Source organism: Neophocaena asiaeorientalis, unplaced genomic scaffold (genome assembly GCF_003031525.2).
Source record: "Neophocaena asiaeorientalis asiaeorientalis breed wild unplaced genomic scaffold, Neophocaena_asiaeorientalis_V1.1 scaffold444, whole genome shotgun sequence".
NCBI classification, from domain to species: Eukaryota; Metazoa; Chordata; class Mammalia; order Artiodactyla; family Phocoenidae; genus Neophocaena; species Neophocaena asiaeorientalis.
In genome coordinates this window covers 23,807-48,526 of record NW_020172466.1, presented here as the reverse complement: position 1 = coordinate 48,526, position 24,720 = coordinate 23,807, and the positions used below count along the sequence as shown (strand labels likewise).

At 37.4% G+C, this 24,720-nt stretch overlaps 1 protein-coding gene across 1 annotated transcript in view; it reads left to right on the top strand.

Annotated features, from left to right (window-relative positions):
- Positions 1 to 372: 372 nt before the first annotated feature.
- The window catches only part of NUP62CL (nucleoporin 62 C-terminal like), a 43,632-nt gene continuing 19,284 nt past the window's right edge, over positions 373 to 24,720 (top strand). The window contains exons 1-3 of the mRNA XM_024738144.1: positions 373 to 469; positions 3,426 to 3,508; positions 4,448 to 4,715. Coding sequence (XP_024593912.1) covers positions 373 to 469; positions 3,426 to 3,508; positions 4,448 to 4,715 — 448 coding nt within the window. The remainder of the gene's footprint in view (positions 470 to 3,425; positions 3,509 to 4,447; positions 4,716 to 24,720) is intronic.

Here is a 24,720-nt window from a genome sequence, read left to right as displayed (position 1 = left end):
TATCAGATGCAATGATATAAATGGTATTTTGAATTGAAATTGTACAATGAGACTTTTAAAAAACAAATATAGCCCAAATTGTTTTACTATTCCAGCATTACCTACCTTACAATATTGTTGTGATGGCCGTATTATGCACCATAGGTAAAAGAGTTTGCTGAAATATGAAAAGCTTTATAAACATATCATTATTATTTGGCACATAGTGACAGCACCCACAGGTACACGATGATGAGGCTTGCTAGAGCTTAATGGTGGGCTGGTGAGAAGGGAAGAAACTGGAACCAGTAGAACTAACCCAGAAGAAGGGTATTCAGAAGTGCCAAATATAGCATCTGAGTTAGCAATCAGAGCTGCTATTCACGCGTGCTCATGGGCTTGGCAGTGACATGGCAGCGAGAGTTTCAGGACGTGAGCAGTGTTTCGGCAGAAAGGTTGAATAGCCATGGTTACAGGGAGGCCTATTTAGGTAAAGTAGGATCCTGGTCCATAGGTGGGGGTATAGGAGGCAGGGGTTCTTGAGTATTATGGGGGAGTCGGCAGCTAGAGGAAGGTTCAGAATAAGGCTGGGCTCAACATCACAGCTATAAAAGAGAAAAGGAAACAGGCACTCCATCAGAGGCTTTCTAATGTCCCAGTGGAGGTTACGAAGGAAGGCTGTGGTTCAGTAAGTACACTGGATACTGTATTTAGGAAAAGCAGATTAATTCTAAATCCCCATCAGTTGGGAAGTAGCTCTCGCCTGGTTCTCATTTGGTAAGAGGCAGGGCAGTGTGGGCGGTGGGAAGCTACACCTAGAGGCTGAGCGTCTTCAGTAACTGGAGCTGGCAGGTAGTCAGCAGTTGGTGAATACTGAATGAAGCATGACTAAATTCATACGAATGTTGATTTGAAAATAGTCACTTTGGAAGGTTATACATTGATGTAAATTATGCTATCAATGCTCAAAATATTTTGGAACTGCCTTCATATGTATCACCAAGAAAACAGGTATCACTGTGGTATCACTTAGTGTGATTACACATCAGATTTGTCTCCAAGTGATTTCTAGATCTATCTAGATATCACATCTACTTTCAAAATATGAAGATTTAATACTTTGAGGATGTTCAAAAGTATGCTGTTTATATCTGAAGTATATTAGGAATCAGACTTTTTAAATTCCAAATTATGCTGGCATACAATGGCATAGGTTCATACTTAGCTAAATTGGAGTAGAAATATCATAATAAAATTGGCACTCCAGCAAAAATAATTGTTGCCATATCAACCATAATAATCATCTATAAACACAAAATAATAAATCACGACAAGCTTGTTGATATTGTATTTTGACAAACAAAAGAATCAGCAATACTTTGTAAGTAACTAATCAAAGAACTCAAAGTATCAAAAGAGAAAAACAACGATCTGAATTTTTAGAAAATTATATTCTAAATTCAATGGAAATGAAGATTCTACTAGCTTTTTTAGAAGTCTAACAAATTAAGGATAATTTGTTAAACTATTAAAAACATATTAAAGTTCATTTGACAAATACATAACATCGGAAAAATTAAAGCAAGATGCCTTTTTATGAACTATGCAGTGTTATTTGTAGGACTATCTTTTATTTGTAAATTTGATATAAAGTTCATCTTGAGCCTGACAGTCAAGGTCCTTCAGGATTTAACCCCAACCTAATTTTCTGCCCTTCCCTCCTATTATTCTCCTACCTGTAATCTGCATTCTGTTAAAAACCGAACTGCTAATTAAACATACCCTATACTCTCCTGCCTTTGTACTTTGGAATGTATTCTTCCTTTTGCTTAGACTACCCAGATAGTATAGTGTAGTGATTAAAAAAAAAAAATTCTGGAGCCACACTGCCTGTTTGAATCTGCCATTGCCACTTAAATAGGCCAAGAATAAATTTAAGGCAAATTTAAGCAGGAACTTCATTTAAAAAATATATTGCTAAATCTTTTATTTGAGATTTGGTTATTTAGAAAGTAAATTTTCTAGACCTTTCTTTTTTCTCTCACTCTCTTTTGCTAGGCCAATTCCAGTGGCAGAGTTTTCTAGACAGTGCTTTTAATTTTTTCCACATCAACTTGAATCCTTAGGGCCTTCATAGGTGACTGGGGTATCTCTTTCGGTACTAGCCACAATGAGCTAAAGAGACAGATGCTTCAGAACCAGCTCTTTACCAAAACATTGGAGCCATTTAGGGACTAAACAAGCTCAACCAGGATGACTCCAGACTCACGGCACCATAACAATAATATCAATAACCCGAGATTAAGTCAGACTCTAGTTAAGAGGGCTGGGGTCTCAGCAGGAATGGCTCTTCGACCTGAACTAATTGGAGAGAAGTCTAGGTTAAATTAGTGAAAATTCTGAATTACACACTATTCAAAAAGAAATGACATTTTTATTAATTCAAATTTATATAGCAAATAAAATCAGGGTAATAAAGAATCACCAAATAGTATCATTTGGGAACTTGGTTAATAGGTAAACACATATCCCTATGTAGAGTACTGACTGCTTATAGCTGAATGATTTCAAAGTATTAAAAATTCATTTACTCTCTTAAATAAAATTGGCATTTCTTCTGCAACTTTATTTATATAGTACCTTATTTAACAATTCCTGTATTAAAATTCTTCTGAAAACACAAAAGTAAACATCATCTATGCCTATGTCTGGTTAAATTATAATATACTGGTTGGTTTTTTCTTACATTTTTTGACAACTATACACATCAATGATTCCCTGACTATTAAAACTAATTCATTTTGACTTGTTTTTACAATACCAAGAATAATTTCCTTTTTTAGGTCTCTAACTTTCACTGCTATCGAATGTACCAAGTCATAAGTAACTATGGGGACTTAACAAGAGTTTTTGTTACAAATTTAAAATATATTTAATGGAAGATGATTTTTGAAAGTACCTGGAATATTTCATAAACGTAAATGTCAAGAAATGAGCCTCTTGATTTAATATTTCCTCTACCCATTATTCTTTGTTTTAGCCAAACTTAATACACTTGCCAACAATTTTTTTGTTTCTGTCTCATTCCCATACTCCACCTCTATCTAAAAAGGAGTTGAGACAGCTCATTTTCCTTCAGGGCTTTGAAATTTTCTCCCCAAGTCAACAGGCCTGTTTTCTTCATTTCTTTGCGGTACGCGGGCCTCTCACTGTTGTGGCCTCTCCCGTTGCGGAGCACAGGCTCCAGACGCGTAGGCTCCGCGGCATATGAGATCTTCCCGGACCGGGGCACGAACCCGTGCCCCCTGCATCGGCAGGCAGACTCTCAACCACTGCGCCACCAGGGAAGCCCTAGCCTCTGTTCTGAATGCCTGTCACAACAAGAAGCTCTTAGGAGAAGAGGCCCCTACCTCTCTGCTCAAACTCTGTACTCTCCCCTCACTCAGATTTTATGTTTTGTCACAGTCCCTTACCTTTTGACGGGTACAGTCCAACGACATATAACACTTACTCTCCCAATCAGCCCTTGGTGAGTAGCAGGTTTGGTAGGGACAAGTAGGCTTTTGCACACCACGCTCCAGCCCCCCAAGTGCGGTCTGACTGCTTCTCACTCCTCAACGAATCTGACCAACTGAGGTTGCGACTCTCAGGCCACAGCGTTCACATTCCGACACAAAGGGCATTGTCCACGAAATACAGGCCATTTTTTTCAGTCTGAACAGCGTTATACCCCCTAAAAAATATATCCCAACCAAGGCAACCTGGTCCAAGATAAATCATGCCTGTACATGTAAAACAGAAGATAACAGTGGCTACTTCAACTTAGAGCACCCTGATCTACCTACAAGGAAATAATAGTTTTCACTCTCAAATTAGCGTTACAACAGTAAGTGTATGTAAGTGTCTAGAGAAAAACGTCGGGAAGGTTCGCATGTTCATTTTGGCCTTCTGACATTCCATCCGCATCCATCCCTTGTCTGGTAAAACTGCCCCATCTCACTCACATTCTGATACACTGAGTTTTGTTAAAGCTGAATCCTGTTTCTAGAGCGTCTAGGGCAGGGGGATTTAGAGAACGGGTCTGTTCTATCGGCAACTTGTGGCTTTTTTAGGGTATCTCTCAGAGCCGTAAGTATCTAGAGTTCTCCCTAATTTCTCTGATAGCTAAGGCATCTGAGGACCCCTTCTTTCCCCCTCCTAAGGTTCGGGTTTCCTCACCTGGGTCAGTTTTTGGGTGGCTCTTTAGGATCCAGAACTACACTGCGGAGAGCTCTGCGTCCCTCTGTTGCCTGGGTAACAACGTCGTTTAAGATCGCCGCCAACCCCCACCTCCGGGTTCCCGCTTGACTTTCCTGGCCAACCATAGAAGAGTGTCCTTTGAAACCTCACGAGAAGTAACCAATCCGGGCGCGTGCCAGTTGTGGTCAATGGCCGCCCTTTCCAGTTAACTAGGTCGACCCCTTTTAAGCCTGGGTCTCAGCATCGCTCCAGCGGAGAAGCGCCCACTGCGCAGGCTGGCTCTTCTCGGCCGCAGAAGTTCCGGGTCTGCCTCTCTGGCCGCTCCGCAGTTTTAACTGCCTTCGCCTTTACTTCGCAGCCACCAGAGTTACAGCCACCACCGGTTTTCGTTTGTTCAGGAAATCAGCAGGCTCCCTCACTGTTACTTTCTTCCTGCACGTGTATTCTAGATTGGACCGCTAGTTGTCCAGCAGATCCCGAACAGCGTGGGCAGAAAGGTAGGCTCGGTGGCCGGGGGGTTTGAGGAGGTTTTGTGGCGGCTCCACACGCGCTCCCCACGCCCCCTTTCCGCGCTGTGACAGAGACACGTGTTGTGGTTCCGTCCCGGCTCAGCGTTTGTGTGTGTGTTTGTGTCTATGTGTGTGTAGGATGGGATCGCGCTTTTTTCCTCTGCTGTGGGCAAGCCTTCTGGATCCGGAGCCCCAGGGGGAGCACCCCTACGGCTGCCATGCAGCTCCAGCGAGGCACCGGCCGGAGCTACGCGTCGCTCCCACTCACGGGAACGTCGCCGGACCCGGTGCCCCGCTTTTCCCGCTTTGGAGTGCAGAAACGCTGGCGCGGCGCCAGTTTGCTCTGCTTGGCAATCGGAGTGTTTGCACTTGGCCTAGAGGTACAGTTGTGACCCTAGTTTCTCAGGAATTCCGTGGCTTGGTTTTAAATAAAAGGGAAACAGAATAGATGGCTTAATAAATGTTTGGAGTATTCAAAACTGATTAGCTATACATATAACCCCTTCCATGCCCTCAAGAGGAATCCTAACAAGAAGGCCAGGAATCTGGACCTGAGCTGTGAATTTTTGCCCCCTTGGATGTACGGATTTGCCCCTCTAGGTTTCTCTGTGCTGGAGTAGCAGTCATCAACCACAATATGAGTTAGGTTGAATGTATTTTTTTAACTAATAAATATGGACATTTTCAAAAGGATATACTCTAAAACATATATGAATCATAGCATATTCAAGCAGATTCAAGTGCCATAATAACACTCACGGTGATTAGCTTTCTTTTTGAATGTCTTTTCCAAAGATTATATGAGTATGTATTCATTTGTAATTTACATTTTTTATAAAGGAAGCAATTAAGTTGACTGGGAGAATAAAAGCTATAATTGGTCTGTATTAGCACATTCCCCCTTTTCAAAGCACACAGGTTGTCTTATTTTCTGTCATTCTAAAACATTAACTAGACCCTCTTTTTAAAATTATAAAATATTTCAGACAGAAAATTACAGAGACTATTATACACCATCGTCCATGTACCCACGAAAGATTTAACAATTGTTAACCTTTTGCCATATTTTCATTAGATATTGTTTTTTTTTAAAGAACTAAAACATTACACTAAAACTAAACATAAAACTAAAACACTACTCTTTGTACCCCTTCCCAATCCCAGAGATATTTGTTCTTCTGAAGTTGTTAAATATTTTTCCTGTGTTTTTAAGTGCACTCAAACATAGATGGCCATAAATGATTTGTAATATATTGTTTTGTATGTCCTTTGACATTTTCATAAATGGTATACTGTACTTACTCTTCTGCAACTTTTTGGGGGTCAACATTGTTTTTGAGATTTGTCTATACTGATAAATGTAGATAAAGTTAGTTATTTTAGGGGGGATAAACTGGGAGATTGGGATTGACATATACACACTACTATATATAAAGATAACTAATAAGAACCTACTGTATAGACAGGGAGCTCTATTCAGTGCTCTGTAATGACTGTATGGGAATGGAGTCTGGAAGAGAGTGAATATATGTATATGTATGTCTGATTCACTTTGCTGTACAGCAGAGATTATTAACACAACATGGTAAATCAACTATACCCCAATTAAAACATTAATTTAAAAAATTTAAAAAATGAAATAACACATATATAACTCGCATAAATACTAAAATGTGAAGTGACTTTTATTTTTTACACAATTATTTCAGTAACACAGAAATATTCAAAAATGCTATCTTGCCATTTAATATGTACAGTTTTCATAGGTTTCTCCCGGTAGACTTATTGCACAATCCAGGAATAAAGCTTAAAACAGAAAGTCATTTAGGAGTAATAAAACCTAAATTAAGAAAAGAAAAAAAAATTGCTTTCATTGCTGTAAAGTAGCCCTCATATAACTATGCCACTTAAAAATATCTCCATTCCACTATTGTTGTTGGACATTTAGGTTGTTTCAAGCATACAAATATTCATATAAATCATACCACTAAAAGAGGTACCTAAATTAGGCAAATTCATAGTCACAGAAAGTGAAATAGAGGTTACCAAAAAGTAAAATAGAGGGGCTGGGGGAGTGGGCAATGGGAAGTTATTGTTCAATGGGTGCAGAATTTCTGTTTGTGATGATGAAAAAGTTTCGTAAATATTGAATAGAGAGTGGTGACGGTTAAACAATGTTGTGAATGTACTTAATGCCACTGAATTGTACACTTAAAATGGTTAAAATGGTAAATTTTACATTATATTTTACCACACAAAAAAATTACAAACATAAGAATTATGCTTATTTTTCAAAGGCATACCTTGAAAAATAAACTTGATGACTAGTTTTTTTGTGGAGTAAAGCCCTGAGAAAAGTGAGATTTATTTTAAAAAATAAACTTGAATTAAGTTATATTAGCCAGATCTATTTTTCCTTGTAAAATGATATTTTTTTGAAATCTTTAAATGACTACTATTACTTCATGCTTGTATAAGATTTTTATGAATACTAGTATGCTTCAGAAGTTTCCAGTTTTTCATTTGTTGGTTTTTTTTTTTTTTTTTGCTCTTTTTCTCCAAGGTTTTGAGGGAGGATTCTTCTAAAAGTGAGTAGGCCTTGAGGCTGTACTTTGCATTTGAATGCCATTCCTCTTTCATTTCTTAGACTAGTTCTCTCCAGTGATGTACTCTCTTCTTTCTCATCTCCCCTCTCCTAATCCTGTTCTTTCACCGCTGCCCTTTTGGGTCCCTCTGCCTCCTTTCCATTTAGCCAAGCCTTCTCTTTGGGTTTCTCTGCCCTCCACTCCCGTCCTCTATTGAGTCCCCTCCCCTGCCTTGTATCCTTCTCAGCTCCTTCAAGATTTCCCCTCTCTTGAGTCCTTCTGCCCACCCTCCCCTGTGGTCTCATCCCTGGTCTTTTCTTTTCCACTGTTGTAACTGCTAAAGGCATTCACTAAAATAAGACTTGTTTCATGGAAATGTACAGTCTTCCCTGCAGTGTCAGACTTGTAATATTCGGAAAGTTGGTCTTAATTTTGGGATTTGAAAAAACCTTTCTAGCCTTTAAAATAAGATTCTGACATTATGGCCTTGACAAGTTATAGTATGAGTACGAAGGGGGAGAAAAACACTTAATGTGAAAGATAATCAGTGAGTTATATTGCTTAAGATGTTTAATATGAACTGAAAACTAATGCACAATTTTCCATAGCTCTATATTTTATTTTGGCATAAAATAAAATGATTACCATTAGAGGTTTGATCCCTTCCTATTTCCTTGAAAATGGCTGTGCTAATTTCATCTTTCCCTATCCATTTCTCTCTGGGGACTCAAACATTTAGGATAAAACATTGGTAACTCAGTTTCTACTTCCAGAGTTGGCATCAATAACTGTCAGTGCAAATAAGGACCCTATTGTACTTTGAGGCTTCAGTTTTTCTACTTTCTTCTTTAGTTCCATTTCTGCAATGCTTTCTTGGTGGAAAAGGGGTTTCTTCAGTGATTTGGTACTTTTCCTTTGCTTCTCTGCCTCTCTCCTTAGTTCGATAATTAATATGTTAAGGAACCATATGTATCATCAGAAGTTACTATTTATTGGAATGGTTTTATACCGGGACTAATCACATTGCATGAATTTTCAGGCCAGGTTGTTTAGTCATGATGTTCTTGAGACGGTGAACTGAATTCGTGGAATGGTGAATGGAATTCACCATTCACGTGGAATTCATGAATGGTTATCTAGTAACTAGGCATTTTAGGGAGAACGTTGTCTCCAAAGTGGATTTGCTTCCAAGAAGGCAGAAAAACTTTTTAATCCATTACATGGCTGAACTTCTATGCTAGTCACTTCTTGACAGTTATTTCTCAAAGTAATGTGGGGGAATAATGGCATGAGTGATTTCCCCCAAAATCATTTATACTTTGTGAGACAGAAGCCCCTAAACATTTATGCTGAAATGACCTATAATAGGTACCCAGGCTTGAACTTATTTTGTTTCTGCTCTTTGAGATGCAGACTTATCTTCCTAATATGTGTTGCTTAAGCTAATGTTACAGTGCAAGTATTGTGTTCAGTTCCTTCACTTACTATTTGTTTGACCTTGGGAAAGTAATTTAGTATCTTAGAGCCTTAGTTTCTTCAACTATAGAATGGAGATCAAAATACCTTTACGGTTTGTTGTAGGTAATTAAAAGATGAGGAATGTCAGATTCGATAAGTGCTTTTATCATTTCCCTTTTATTCAAGAGATTCAAGAACTTAAGTGGTAAAATGGTGTGTCCTGAAATGACCTACCATCATTTATTGATCCTCAGTCAGGTTTCCTACTAACCAGAACACTCCTAGGACCTATAAAGGATGATAGGTAATACAAAAAGAAGATAATTTGCATGCTGATAAATGAGATAGTTGTGTAGTAATTTTTTTGAATTGTAATTTGAAATGCAATTTATGTACACTCTCTGGGCCAGCTTAGAGAGTGCCCCATAAATACCCCTGATTGACTGATCCTTCACTGACAGTGAGGACAACCCCAGCATTATATTTTAGAAAGCTTTCATATAGCACTTTACATTAAATTAAATTAGACAAGATAATATATGTGGAGGGCCCTTTGTAAACTTATTTTTAAGAAAACATTTTGGTTACTCAGTGAAACTGCCAGAATTTTAGAGGTGAGGAAACAGATTCTAATGCATTTAAGTGATTAGCACAGCCCGATAGGTGGCAGCACTGATTGAATTGTCTCATTTAGATTGGACTACCAGGCAGGGATCATCTGCCCAGTTCCAGGAGCCTTTTCAGTGAGCTCCGATGATTTCTTTAGGCCTAGTGAATTTTCTGCACAAGTCCTTCACCATCTAGTACTTCTTTCTTTGAACATGTGTGCTTGCATTAAGACATCCAGGATGGAACTGTAAGCTGGGCTCAACATAAAAAGCTGTAGTTTTGTCAACTTTAAGCTCCTAGTCAGGCAGTGTGGATAAGGAGAGAGCACTCTGAAGAGGAATAGAAAGAAGTTGGCTAGAGGAACTCAACAATGACAGAGACAGATATTCCTACTCATAGCCACATAGAGGGAGTACAGACTTGTTTTCCATTTTTATTAAAGTAGTGATATGCAGAGAGAAGCTAAAGTGTGCTAAGGTCTTATTTCTTAAAAAGGATATGGAATACTGATTAACTTCAGGCTTTCTTAGAAGAACATAAATTTAAATGTGTTAAAGAATTCAAGAGACACTCATACAAATAAATATAATTAGCATATGTAACTTCCAAGTATGGGAAAAATGATGGAATACAGAAAATTCCATCAGTCCAATTACGCAGAAAAAGATAAAAGATAATGCAACATGGCAAATAAAAAAGACAAAATAAGGTGGGAGAAATATGAATCCAGTTGTGTCGGTAGTCATAATAAATGTAAATAAATTAAACTCACTCATTAAGAGATCCTTAGACTCTATTTTAAAATTTTCAGCTTTGCTATTCATAAAAACCATGCTAAAAATGACTGAGAAAGGTTGAAAACAAAGGGAAGGAAAAAGATACACTAGGCATATAGCAACCAAAAGAAAAATGGTGAAGCAACATTAATGTCAGACAAAATGTGATCTAAGGCAATTTAGTAATAAACAGGTATTTCACACTGATGAAAGAAAGGAGATCTGCCAAGAGAGTATCAACCATGAATCTATGCCCCTAACAGCATAGTCCTGAAATATATAAAGCAAAAAAGCAATGGAATTATAAGCAGAAATTGATAATCTCTAATAATGAGAGAACTTTTTTTTTTTTTTTTGGAAACGAGGTTTATTTTTTTGGTGCGTTGGGTCTTCGTTGCTGCGTGTAGGCTTTCTTCTAGCTGCAGCAAGCCGGGGCTACTCTTCGTTGCAGTGCGTGGGCTTTTCCTTGCAGTGGCTTCTCTTGTTGCAGAGCACGGGCTCTAGGTGTGCGGGCTTCAGTAGTTGTGTCATGTGGGCTCAGTAGTTGTGGCTCATGGGCTCTAGAGCCCAGGCTCAGTAGCTATGGTGCACGGGCTTAGTTGCTCCGCGGCATCTGGGATCTTCCCGGACTAGGGCTCGAACCCGTGTCTCCCACGTTGGCAGGAGGATTCTTAACCACTGTGCTACCAGGGAGCCCATGAGAGACATTTAAAACACCCTTGTTAGAAACTGGTCAAGCAGAATAGATTAAAAAGATTTTTTAAAGTACAAGGATGTGACAGATATATGATCTAAATGAGACGGAAGGGAATTTTTAATTCCAAATTCTTAATGACAGATTCATTTTTAGTCCCAAGGTGATTTTCATTTGTTTTATTTCTCAATTTTCTAAGGAAGAAAATATTTAAATGTTCATGCTACATTTAGCAGAGAAATTCTAATAACAGGGTAATTCTTAAATTACTTTCAAAAGAATGGAAAGTCCACAAATGCAAGGGCACAAGAAAAAGTTCCACCTTTTGATGGCTACCAGAAGTTTTTCCTTTGGCCTGCAATATGACATTGATGACACTACCTAATTCTGAAAGTATCAATGTCTATGACAGTATAAGAGCCATGGTTTGGCAACAGTATTTTTTCTGTCAACATGTGTGATATTATCATATACTTATATATCATAAATATGGAATATATAATTATATAACATAATAATATAATATTATTATAATATAATTTAAAATGCTTATAACCTCAGGAGTGTGGTACCCTTGGGAATATAAGACTAAATACAGCAAGGGCTCTTATTCTGCCCAGAATGCCTTTCTTTCTGTGCCTTCCAGGACTGAGTTATTATACCACTGAAATCACCCTTTGGAGCTCACATTTTAAAAGTTCTAAGATGTGTATGACTTAAAAATAAGCATGTCATATTAACACATTTAGGTAAATATTGTCCTTCAGAGTTAGTCTTGGGGAGGTGTTCACTTATAACCATGACACAAACACTACTCAGGATACTGTAGTTTACCAATTTTAAGAGATACAGTTTTCCATATTTTAACATCTCTGCAATTGAAATGAGTCTTAACAGTTGATGGTATCTTACAATCCCTTTTGGCTAGGTGGCAGTTGTGATGTCATAGTTGTTTCCATATGCACATTTAATATCAAAATGTCTAGGATCAAAACCTGCCTAATGGGTGTCTTGGGTGAAAATCCCAGAGATAATAGGGGATCACCTGTAACTCCTAGAAACCAATGGTTGTGGGGAGCGAACGCAAAAGATGGTTAATCAGGTTTAGTTATTGATTATGCTGAAGTGGGAGACAAAAGGAGGCTTGTCTACATATTTGCAAAGCTGGCTTGAAAGCATAGCAAAAATGGCTTTTAGTTCTCTTATGAGTTCTTTTAAGAATTTGCTGCAGCAACAGTGCTCCTGGTGGCACAGAAGACTTTAAGAAATTTGAGTGGAAAATTGGACTCTGAGTATTTTTTCTTAATATATGCATGTTTGATTAAAATCTGTGTCTACATTGAAAGGAGCTCTTTCAAAAAGTAAAAAAAAAATTAAGTGATGATAAGGAACTGTAACAGATTGGTGTTAGTTTTTTTGTTTTTGTTTTTTTTTCCTTTTTACTGGTGTATAAAGTAATGGGGCTCATAACTTTGATGAAATATTTTTGATACTGATTTCTTAGAATTGCCTTTCAGAGCTATTGTGTAAAACCTGATTGTTAGTCGCATCCCGTTTTAGAAATCTTGACTGGGATAGAATGGTAAGTACACAGTGATTTTCCCTTAACACTTTAAGGGATATTTAGAGATATTATTCCATCTTCTTCTAACATTTACTGTTGCTAATGAAGAGCCTGCTGTCAACCTGGTTGTTACTCCTTATTAGGTAAATGATTTTTTCTCTCTGATAACTTTCAGATTTTTTTCTCTATTCTTGATATTTTAGGGTTTCAATATAAAGGGCGTGTGTGTGTGTGTGTATGGTGGTGGGAGGAGTTGCCTGATTGCACTTGATGGCTTTAAGTATGAGGACTCATTTTTCTTCAGTTCTAGCAAACTCATTTATTAACTCTGAATAATGTCTCTGCCATTCTATTTTTTTCCTTCTAACATTCCTTCTGGATATACACTGAAACTTCTCTTTTATTTTCTCCTTATCTCTTAATTTCTCTCTTCTTTCCCATCACTTTATCTGCCCTGTGCTCTGGCAGATTCTTTTCTTCTGTTCTCTCTTCCTGTTCAATGATTTTTTTCCCTCTTCAACTGTGTCTAGTCTACTATTTAAATCTATCCCTTGAGCCTTTTTATTTCTAATACTGTATCCGTTTCTTGGATTTCTCCGTGGTTCTTTTTCACATTCACTTGTTTGTTTTTATGGATGCTATTTCTTTCTTGAGCTCTTTGAACATATAAAACATTTTAATGTGCCATTCATATTGCTCTATCACCTCTAATTCCTTAGATGAGAATTTCCTCAATTTTCAGGTCTATAGACTACTTATTTAGACATTTTGTAGTTCTTGTCTTTGAGTTAATTTTCTCGGGGTGTTTTGGATCATGGATGACCTAGGAAGTGGAGATATCTCTGATAAGTGATGTCATGGACAACCTGCCTGGGCCCTGAAAGTTTCATCAGCTCCTAATTAGTGTTTTTATGTTACCATCTTAGTTTGAAGTTTCCACACCACAAAGGTAAATTGAATTTGAGCCATCTGTGTATATCTTCTGTACCAGCTTGGGGTTCCTGCATGTCTCCATTGCCTTTTTCATTCTCCTATAGAGATTTCCAGATATAAGCTCCACTAGGTTTCCGCTGATTGAGGAGCCTATGACCTTACCCTGTGGCCTCAAATTTACCCACAATCTAGCGTATTTCCAGCTTTTAGGGCACACATCTCATTCAAGTCACTCCCTTGGGCTAAGCAGCTTCAGCTTCTGCTCATAGATATGAATTCCCTGTTTGGCACCTGAAAAATTGTCTTCTTTCTTTTTTTTTTGGCCATGCCGCGGGGCATGTGGGATCTTAATTCCCCGACCAGGGATGGAACCCGTGCCCCCTGCACTGGAAGTGCAGAGTCTTAACCACTGGACTTCCAGGGAAGACCCTGTCTTTTTTCTTAAAAAACTCTGTATTTATTAAAAAGTGTTTTTAGTAAATGCTTTTGAACTGGTATTTCTTGGAGTTTGGAGTATAAGAGAGTGATTCCAGTGTGGCTCCCATCTACCGTCTTGACTTGGAAGTCTCATTGAGATCTCTAAAAATTTTCTTCTTCCATTCTCCTCTTACCCCCATTTAGGGTTTGGAGTCAGGAGCTGGTTTATTTTTGGAGGAACTGGTGCCCCTACCGGTTGGTTCACTTCTGGCTCTGCAGAGACAACCACTTAGCTACAGAGTTTACTTTCTCTACACCTAGTATAGGAGGTTTAACTTAGGGACTCCATTCCAACCAGTTAGAAGTTCATCTTCTACTGGCCTGTTCTCACTCTGTAACACAACTCCAGCTAGGCAGAATACAGGATTCAGCTTTGGAGCACCAGTTGCATCAACTCCTATCCCGGTAGGAGCTGGATTTCCTTAGGGTAAGAAGAGTACCATTTGATTCTTTTAGTGGCTACAAAGGTAATCATCTTTCAAAGACAAACTTTCAATTCGGAGTATGGAAAGGGTAAAGGGATGGTGTGGCATTTCGAAGTCAATTATTAGGAATTATGCTACTCATTCCCAAGGTAGTCCTATAAATTGAAGTCATTTCTGATTTGAGACACAAGGCACATTGAATTCTGATCTGTGGTATCCCTTCGTTTTATGTGAGCCATAGGAAGAGTACTCACTGGGTTTTGAACATATACCATCTTGAAATTAGACTGCTTGCTTATTAAATGTCTCTCTCTAGAGAGATCTTTGTCTATTGACCATTTTAATGACCTTGGATATACATTCTTCCCTCCTGCATCTCAGAATTTTTAAAGGGAGCATTTTAAAAAATGCCTTTCTATGTAATTCAGTTGGATCCAGCCCTTTCTTTCAGTAACACCTGATAGCCTGATGAAAGCTATTCCCTCTGGAATTCTCCCCTATACTGTTAGTTATCTAATAACCTGTAATTGAGTGTTAAATAACCTTTCTTAGGACAGGTAATTTAAATACTGAAGCACTTTTTTCGTGGGTCATGAAATACATTTAAAATTTTCTAGAAACTCTATTAAAGGTATGCCTCACGTGACTTTGTGATTCAGTGTCTAAAACTAAAAATTATGTTTTTAATAAAGTCTGCCAGACCGGTAGAAGAAGTGTAAGTTCTGTTGTCTGTACTGAAAATAAAAATTCCGCAGCTACTCCTTCCCCATCAAAACCTTTAAAACTTTTGTTCTCCTTAAAGTAGACCAAATTAGGAAACCTTTATCTATGGATGAGCGAATAGGGAGCTCTGTACATGTATTCCTGTAATAATATCTGGTTATCTTTCCTCCTGTATTGAGATGAAATAACCTATGGAATAAAATGTTATAAAACTTAATTTGACAGGAGCTCTGTTATCTAGCTGCCATTTAATGTGGCGGCGAACTATTATATTGATTTTTTTCCTTTCTCTATTTAGAATAAATGCAATAAAATTAAACTTGGGCAACAGGGCTTTCACACAACCTACAGTGATTCTAGGGGCTTCTGAGCTGGGTGCCAGCACCCGTACTAATGCTGTAACAAGCAGTGCCCTATCACACCAGGGGACAGCATCCACTCCTTTTGCTTTCCGCTCTGTCACTCAGTCTGCAACAGGGTTCTCCTTCATTGGTGGAAGTGCACCTCAGACTGGGTGCACCAATTTCAATATTGTCTTGATGGGGAACGCCTCTCAACCAACAGCGTTTGCAGGATTACCCCTCACTCCTGCTACTCGGACGTCTAGTGGAACGACTGCTACACAATCAGTTACTCCTTTCAACCGTGGTGGGCAGTCCACTGGTAAGGTTTGAACTCTGCTCTCTAATGGAGAAGCACAGTATTCAAGATTGATTTTGAGATTCTTATTTGATTGATTCATCCGAATATGACTGACTTATCTTGTTGGAGGTTAGTGTTATTGATGAATGCGATAGAAATTTAATCTAAACTGCTCCTTCTGGTTTTGCATTTTTAGGTTTAGAACCAAGGAATGTTTGTTTGGGGGAAAAGTTACAACCTTATGAGAATGAATAGTCTAGACAAATTGGCCACTAGTAATAATAGCGTTACACTGAAATGTTTTGTTCAACTGTTTAATGCTTGTGTTTACCAAGTATTTTTTTTCACAATCTGTTGATATGTTTCTGTTTTCCTTTTTTAAAATAAAACTTCCGAAATGAAATTTATCAGGAGGTACGATAAAACAGGAAAGAATATTTTTGGAGTAGTATAAAATTTTAGAGAGTATTAGTAATGTAATAACAAGTGAATTATATGGCATAGTTGGGGAATGGTAAAATATTTTGGCTAGTAGAGACATTTTACATGCATGGGTTACCAGTTTCTAAATGAGTTGGATTCAGTAAAATGCATTTAACCTATACTGAACATTAATGAGAAGACATTTAGGATCTTTCTAAACCAAAATGCAGTTAATAAAAAGTACTGGTTTATAAGCCACATAAGCTTGGTTTTACTGTAGATGCCTCAGATATTTTAGAGCTTGAGAAATACACTGAGTGAGATATTGTATACATATTACTTTATGGTATATTTTATTGAATTACATATTCATAGTAATGGTTTCAGAGCTTTTGGAAACAACCAAAAAGGTAAAATATGTAAAAAATTATAGATAATAAGCAACTTATTTATAATTTGTATTTAGTAGTGATAATGTAACCAATTTTGATTGGTTGGTATGGCATTGTAGGACACAAAGAGATGAAGTGGAGCATTAAAATCATTATGATGCTAGAATATTTGGTCACTACCTTGGGGGGCATTATTTTAATTGTGTACAAATGAATTTTTGATATTACAAATAATACATATCTGTTATCAATAAAAAAACAACCAGGAAATAAGTGTTTGAACTTTGGCTCTGTTGTTTACTAGTTCTCTGACCTTGGACAAGTTACTCTAACCTCTCAATGCTTGGTTCGCTCATCAATAAGTGCTCAGCGTTTTACCTTGTAGGGTTGTTGTGAGGATTAGGTAGGTAAGTGAATATAAATAAGTAAAGTGCTTAGAACCTTGTCTGACATGTGTATAATAGGTATTCAATAAACGTTGGCTATCTTTGTTGTTTTTATGAAAGTATACATTTCCCCGCAGTGTTAAATACGTTGGATATTATCCCTTTTGTTTGTTTGCTTGTTTTTTAAGCTTTGGTAGTTTAACACTGAAAATAGTATCATAGCATCATGTTCATTTACATTTTCCTTTATTAGTAGTAAGGCTGACTTCTCTTCAAATGACTGATTAATTGTATTTGTGTTTTTTTCGTGTGTTTGTGTGTGTGTGAGAGAGAGAGAAGGAAATTGAATGAATTCCCTTTTTGTATCTTTTGCTCAGTTTTCTGTCTTTTTTTCTTTTTTTTGCGGGGGGGCCACACCATGCGGCTTGCAGGATCTTAATTCCCCCAACTGAGGATCGAACCCAGGCCCTCGAACCCGCGCCTTTGGCAGTGGGAGTGTGGAGCCCTAATCATTGGACCACCGGGGAATTCCCTACTCGGTTTTCTAATATGGTGCTTATCTTTTTCTCGTTTATATGCAGTTGCAATAGCCTAACCCTTTGATATTTGTATAAGAAGTATTTTTGTACCTATGATTTCTGTTGGTGACAAAGTCACAGGTACTACTAACCTACGTGGTTTGTTGCCTACCTTTATAACTAAGGAAAGTGCTCAGGTTCTGCTAGATGTTAGTGAAAATAAAGATGTAATTCCCCTCTCCCCCAAAAAGAAGTATTTTCCCCAGTTTGTTTCGATTTTACTTTACTTAGTTTTATAGATATTAAAAGGTTTTAAATTTTTAAATTAAGCTTTTTATTTTGACATAATTGTAGATTATCATGCAGTTGTAAGAAAAAATAAAGAGATCCCACATACCCTTTGGCCATTTTCTCCTTGTGGTAACATCTTGCGAAACTATAGTACAATATTGCAACCAGGATGTTGATATTGGTAATCAAGATATAGAATAGTTCTCTCACCACTAGGATTCCTCATTTTGCCCTTTCATAGCAACATCTACTTCTCTTCTGCTCCCACACTCTATTTAACCCTGGCAACTATTAATCTGCTCTCCATTACTGTAATTTTGACATTTCAAAAACGTTATATGGATGGAATCATACAGTATGTAATCTTTGGGGAATGGCTTTTTTCACTCAGTGTACTTCCCTTTAGATCATCCAGATTGTCGTGTGTGTCAGTTGTTTGTTTTATTGCTGCATAGTATTCCATGGTATGGATGTCAATTTGTGTAACTATTTGTCATTCAAATAATTTTTCCTCCGTAGGTCAGATGACATTTTTCTCTTGCTGTTTTCAATATTTCTTCCTTGTCTTTAGTTTTCAGAAATTTAATTATTAAGTGTCTTGGTGTAGATTCCTATCATTCTGTCATCGAGTTCATTGATTCTTGTCTCCATCCCCTCTGTTCTGCCGCTGAGTCCTTTTGCTTGGCTTCAGCTTTGCATTTTGGTTATTGGTTATCTGGTTATCTCAAATTTCCACTTGGCTCTTCTTTATATCTTCTATTTCTTTGTAGAGATTTTCATTTCTTTTCTTTTTCTTTTTTTTGCTAAGGGTATTTTTTCTTGTGTTTCAAGTGTGTTCATAATTTCTTTTTGATGCACTTTTATCATGGATGCTTTGAAATATTTGTCAAATAATTCTAACATTTCTATCATCTTGGTATTGTCTTTTTAAATTCCATTTGAGATCTTTCTGGTTCTTGGTAGGAAGAGTGATTTTTAATTGAAACCTGGACATTTTCTTATTATGTTATGAGACTCTGAATCAGATTCAAGACTTTTGCTTTAGCTGGCTTTATTTGGCATTGCTCTGGCATGAGACAGAAGGGTTTCGCTGGGTTACTGTAAGGTGGGAGTAGAACTTCATTTTCCCCAGTCCGTCTCCATTGCTACCCAAGGCAAGGGTCTCCTAGTTACTGCTGGGCAGGAGTGGGAGTTCCTGCTCCTGATGTGGTTTCCACTGACACTGTGAGGACATGGTTCATTAACTGCTGGCAGAGGTAACATCCTGGCTCCCTACTTGACCTTCTCTGATATCATCCTGGCTGGGGTACTGGGGCACCTCGTTATAGCCTCACAATGGTGGAAGTTTAAGTTCCTCACTTGCTGTTCTCTGGAATAGGTAGGGAGCGGGACCACACTTTTTTCTGTGATGCTTGGTTATTGTCTAAAAGTTTTCTGTCTTGTTGGTCTGCCCCATTCTTGTCTTTTGTCTAGAGAGCAGGTTTTTGTTGGGTTTGGTTTTGTTTTTCTATACCCATTGTCATTTCTGGCTGGCCAACCTATTCAACTCCGAGCCTGGGAAATACGAGGCAGAAAGAAAACCTATGGAATTCATTACCATAATGTTCCTTGGGTCTCAAGATCCCTAGTTGATTTGCCTTCTCGCCACCTTTCAGGGTTTTCTTGTTCATTTTATATATAATGTCCAGGGGTTCAAGCCATACGTAGTGGGAGGAATAGGGAAAATACATTTTCCTGGAAATGGAAATCCTTAAGATGTAAATTTTTATGTTGTCAAATCTCTCATTCTTCGGAGTTTCTCTCTCTGGACTTATTTATATAGACCTTTTTCACCTTAAGATTCTTAATTCTTTTTGTTCTTTTATGGTTTGTATTTTTAGGAATTTCCTGCCTTCCTATTGATTACTTGAACATTTATAGAATTCCATTATATTTTTAGGAATCTTTTTTCTAAATGATTAGTGAATTAAACCATAGTATTTCATTAAATGGCCATTTTTTCCCTATTGATTTGAGATGCTGCCTTCCTCATACACCAAATTATTATATATGCTTGGTTCTGCTTCTGGACTTCCTATTTTGTTCTATTGATCTGTCCTTTCTTCCTCTAGTATCACCATTTCGTTATTGTAGCAAGCCCCACTATCTTGTAGTGTATGGCCACCTTCCCCCATTCTGTTAAAAAAAAATTCCTATCTTCTATGGCTAACAATTCATTAAGCTAGTTGACATTTTCCTCTGTTCTTAAACGTGAAGGAATTAAGGCTGATTTTGTTAGCCTTATAGCACTAGATGGAGAAAATTATGGTATTGAACCCTTCCTCTTGTCCAGTGGTTCTCAACTGGAGGCAATTTTTGCCCCTTCTCCCAGGGGATATTTGGCAGTATCTGGAGACATTTTTGGTTGTCCAGACTGGGTGAGTGTTACTGGCATCTAGTGGGTAGAGCCCAGGGATGCTGCTAAATACTTTGCAGTGCACATAAAGGAAAATTTTGTTGTCCTCAACACACAACCTTTTGACACCAAATATATGGGGGTTCTTCCCACACCAACCAATTCTCCAACTCTCCAGACACCAAATGGGTGTCCTACAATTCAGCTATGATGCTCACCACCTGGAGGTAGCACAGACCCCACAGGGTAAGGGCTCAGTTCCTCAAGAATGTCCCCCACTTCGGATATCAATTGCAAGTCCCAGGTTGTCACCTGTACTTCTGACCAACTGACTACAAACTGGGGGTGCCTGTGACCCTTCCCTCCTCGAGTTGGATGATTTGCTAGAACAGCTCACAGAACTCTGGGAAACACTTGACCTAAAATTTCTGGTTCACTATAAGTGATACAACTTAGGAACAGCCAAATAGAAAAGATGCGTAAGGCAAAGTATGGGGGCGCAGCCCAGATCTTCCATGTCCTCTCCAGGCACGTCACCCTCCTAGCACCTCCGTGTGTTCACCAACCCAGAAGCTCTCCAAAGCCCTTCATTTAGGGTTTTGATGGAGCTTCCATTATGTAGTCATGATTGATGAAATCTTTGGCCTCTGGTGATTGAACTCAATCTCCAGCTCCTCTCCTCTCCTGAGATGTCAGAGGGTTAGGCTAAAAGCCCCAACCCTCTAATCACTTGGTTGGTTCCTCTGGTAACCAGCCTCTCAGCCTTAGGGGCTTTCTAAAGTTCACCTCTTTGACATAAATCAGGTGTGGTTGAAAGGGACTTGCAGAGGCTCCTTTCACCTTTATTGCTCTTGGAGCTATTTCTGAAACTGGGGACAAAACCCAAATATTATAACAGAAGATGCTTCTATCTCTCTCCTCACTTAGGAAATTACAAGGGTTTTAGGGTCTTTGTCCAAGAAAGGGTACAAAGACCAAATATGCATGTCTTAAATCCCAGCATGGGACAGTCCTCCATTGTCCATTATTATCGGCCCAAGCTGTCAGTAGTGCCATGTTGAAAAACCCTGTTCTAGCCCTATGATTAGGAAAATGAGACTTTGTCTTTTAAACCCTTCCTTATTTAAGAGTAAGGCTCCTTTAGCTTAAAAGCACATCATATTAAATGGCATTTGTTTCCTTAGTTACCTCTGGGTATGTGATTTAAGGTCAGGCCCCTGAAATTATGCCAGTATCTGAGACAGATGATCAAGACTTTAAAATATGGGCATAACTCGAGTGTAAATTTAATTAGCGCTAGTGAAGAGATTTCAGTAATACAGTCAGTTACAAAATAAATAATGCAAAAAACAGTCACTTTCCCATGTTTAAACAATAGTAATTGGGAAATATAATGGAGGAAGTTCCCATTAACAATTTCAACCAAAGGTATGAAATGCCTAAGAATGAACTTTAAAAATATGCATGACCTATATGAAGATAACCATACAGTTTTACTGAGGAATATAAAAGAAGACATGAATAAATGAAGAATACACACACTCAATAGTACAGGAATGTCATTTAGTTCTAAATTAACCAACACGTTGAACATAATTCTTATAAAACCACAATGGGAATCTTTGAGGGAAGGAAAGGAAGGAGGGACTTGACAAGGTTCTAGAGTTTAAATGAAGGGGATAAATGCATGAGACTAGGCATGTCTTGTTTTTTAAGAAAAGTAATGATAGTGTACTTGTAGAAAAATATATGAAAATATATTGTAAGTTTGTTCTCTGACTATAAGTTTAAAATATTCAGTATAAAAAATAAATGAATTCTAGTGCTTCAATAATTGGAACTCTTGTGGAACAGGGATAGAAGGAAAAATCAGTGAAAAATTTTAAAGTACAGAAACAAACCTGGGCTTATGAAGATGACATTTCCAATCTGGGGAGAGAGGATGGAGTAGTGAACAAATGAATTGCAATAGCTGGCTAGCCAGGTGATTTGGGGGAAGGGGATTATGTTTTGCTTAAAAAGGTTAACTGAAAGAAATACTAGGTGAATTAAAGGTAGAAAATGAAACCATAAATATTTAAAAAGCATAGGTGAATATGAAAATGTGTAAATAATATTTCTTGGGTTAGGGAGAGGACCATTTATTTAAGTATAATTTTAAAATATATAATATAGTCTGTCAAATGATTTAAAATTAAGACTATAAAAATAGTATAAATAAGTATACTGCCCCCATCTACCCTGTATTACTCCCTTACCCCTTCCCCACCCCCTCTAGTCAGCTAACCACTGTAATTGTATGTATCCTTCCAGAGTTTCTTCATGGATTTGCTAGCAAATAAAAATATATATTCTTAGCCCTCTGCTTTTTAGAAAATAATATAAATGAGAGTATACTCTGCACATTATTCGGTACCTTGCTTTTTAAACGTAAAACTTAATACACTTATTTTAAACATTTTGTAGCTCTTTTCACATCAATCAGTATATGGAGAGCTTCCTCAGTATTTTTTATAGCATCACAGAATTCCATGGTCTGGATGTGCTATAATTTATCTAACCCTTTGCTGGTGGACGTTTGGATTGTTTCCTCTTTTGCTAATATAAACAGTGGTGCAATGGATCTTATTTTACATGTCATTTTGCAGGTGTATAAGTATATCTTTGTGGATAAATTTCTAAAAGAAGTATTACTGGTTCAAAAGATAGATGCATTTGTAATTTTTACAACATTGGCCACTTATTTTGCATAGGGGTTATACCAGTTTACACTCCCATTAGAAATCTCGGAGGCTGCCCATTTCTTCACAGTGTCCTTAAACAGAGTGTGTTACCAGTTTTTTTATTTCTTCCCATCTGTTAGGTGAAATTGTTCTCAAGGTAGTTATAATGTGTGATTTTCTCCTAAAAGTGAAGTTGAACACCTTTTATACGTTTGAGGGAATTTTGAAACATGATATGGAGACATAAACCATAAAGGAGAAAACAATGGAAAGATTTGACTACATAAAAAATAAAAACAAAATCAAAAAAGCAAATGACAAACTGGGATTAGGAAATATTTGCAACATTTGACTAAATAGCCTCAATATATATATATATAATACTTTTATTAAAAATCAATAATAAGAAGACAATACTCCAATGAGAAAATGGGCAGATGACATGAATAGGCAATTTTGAATGAAGAAATTAAAGCAGCCATTAAACCCATGATAAAAATTTAGTCATCGGCAGGCGGACTCTCAACCACTGCGCCACCAGGGAAGCCCTATAATTGGTTATTTCTTTAAAAGTATACATGTGGTGCTTCTCTTAAATGAAACATAGGGATATTCCATGATACATATTTTAAATAGTTGGAGGTATGTGGTAATGTTCCCGGTTCCTTCCTAGCATCTCCCCCCTGTCCCCAAACCCCCGGTGGCCCTAGATGTTTTGGATAGCAGAGTCTTACATCATATATTGTCATGAATTGTTCAACAGTTGGATACAGGTATCAATAGATTCAAATGCAGTTACTTATTAAGCACTTTTTCCTTTTGAAAAGGAAGAAGAATATCTGTAATTATGTATTGGAAAATTATGTATTGGAAAAGGTTGGCTCGATTCAGCATAAATATTTATTGAGTACTTACTATCATGTGCCATGTGCAATGATCTATAGTGAGGATGAAGAGATAAACTTTGTTTTCAATTAACCAATTAAGCTTATTTGTGTCTTTATGTACTTAATTTCTCTAGCTTTATTTCTTTTATAGATTTTATTTTAAATTTTCAAGAAGAGTCCAGGTACTCTGTTTTCTGAAACTTTATTCCAGACTTCTATTTATTATTTTTTCTTACAGATTTATTATTGTATAATTCACATACCACATAATTTACCCATTTAAAGTGCACAATTAATTGGTTTTTAGGATAGTCACAGAGTTGTGCAGCCATTACTGAAGTCAATTTTAGAACATTTTCATCACCCACCGAAGAAACGTCATACCCATTAACAGTAGCTGCCCGTTCTCTTCTTACCCCAGTTCTGGCAACCATGAATCTGCTTTCTGTCTCTATAGATTGCTCTGTTCCGGACATTTCATATAAATAGAATCATACAATATGCGGTATTTCGTGATTAGCTTCTTTTACTTAGCATGTTTTCAAGGCTCATCCATGTTTTAGCATGAATCAACGCTTCTTTTTTATGGCCAAATAAAATTCCATTGTATTAATATACCACATTTTATTCATCCATTCATCAGTTGATATTCATTTGGGTTGTTTCCTTTCATCTTTTTCTGTTATGAATAATGCTGCTGTGAACATTCATGTACATATTTTAGTGTGGATATATGTTATCATTTCTTTTGTTTGTATACCTAGGAGTGGAATTACTGGGTCATGTGGTAACTTTATGTTGAACACTTTGAGGAAGTGCTATACAGTTTTCCAAAGAGATTACACTATTTTACATTCCCATTAGCATTGCCTGAGGTTTACAATTTCTCCATATCCTTGCTAACACTTGATATTATGTCTTTTTGGTTATTGCCATCCTAGTCGATATGAAGTAGTATCTCGTTGTGGTTTTGATTTGCAATTCCCTAATGACTAATGACATTGAGTATGATTTCAAGTGTTAGATGGCCGTTTGTATCAACAACTTTGCATCTTTATGACCATTCTTTTTTTTTTTTTTTTTTTTTGTTTT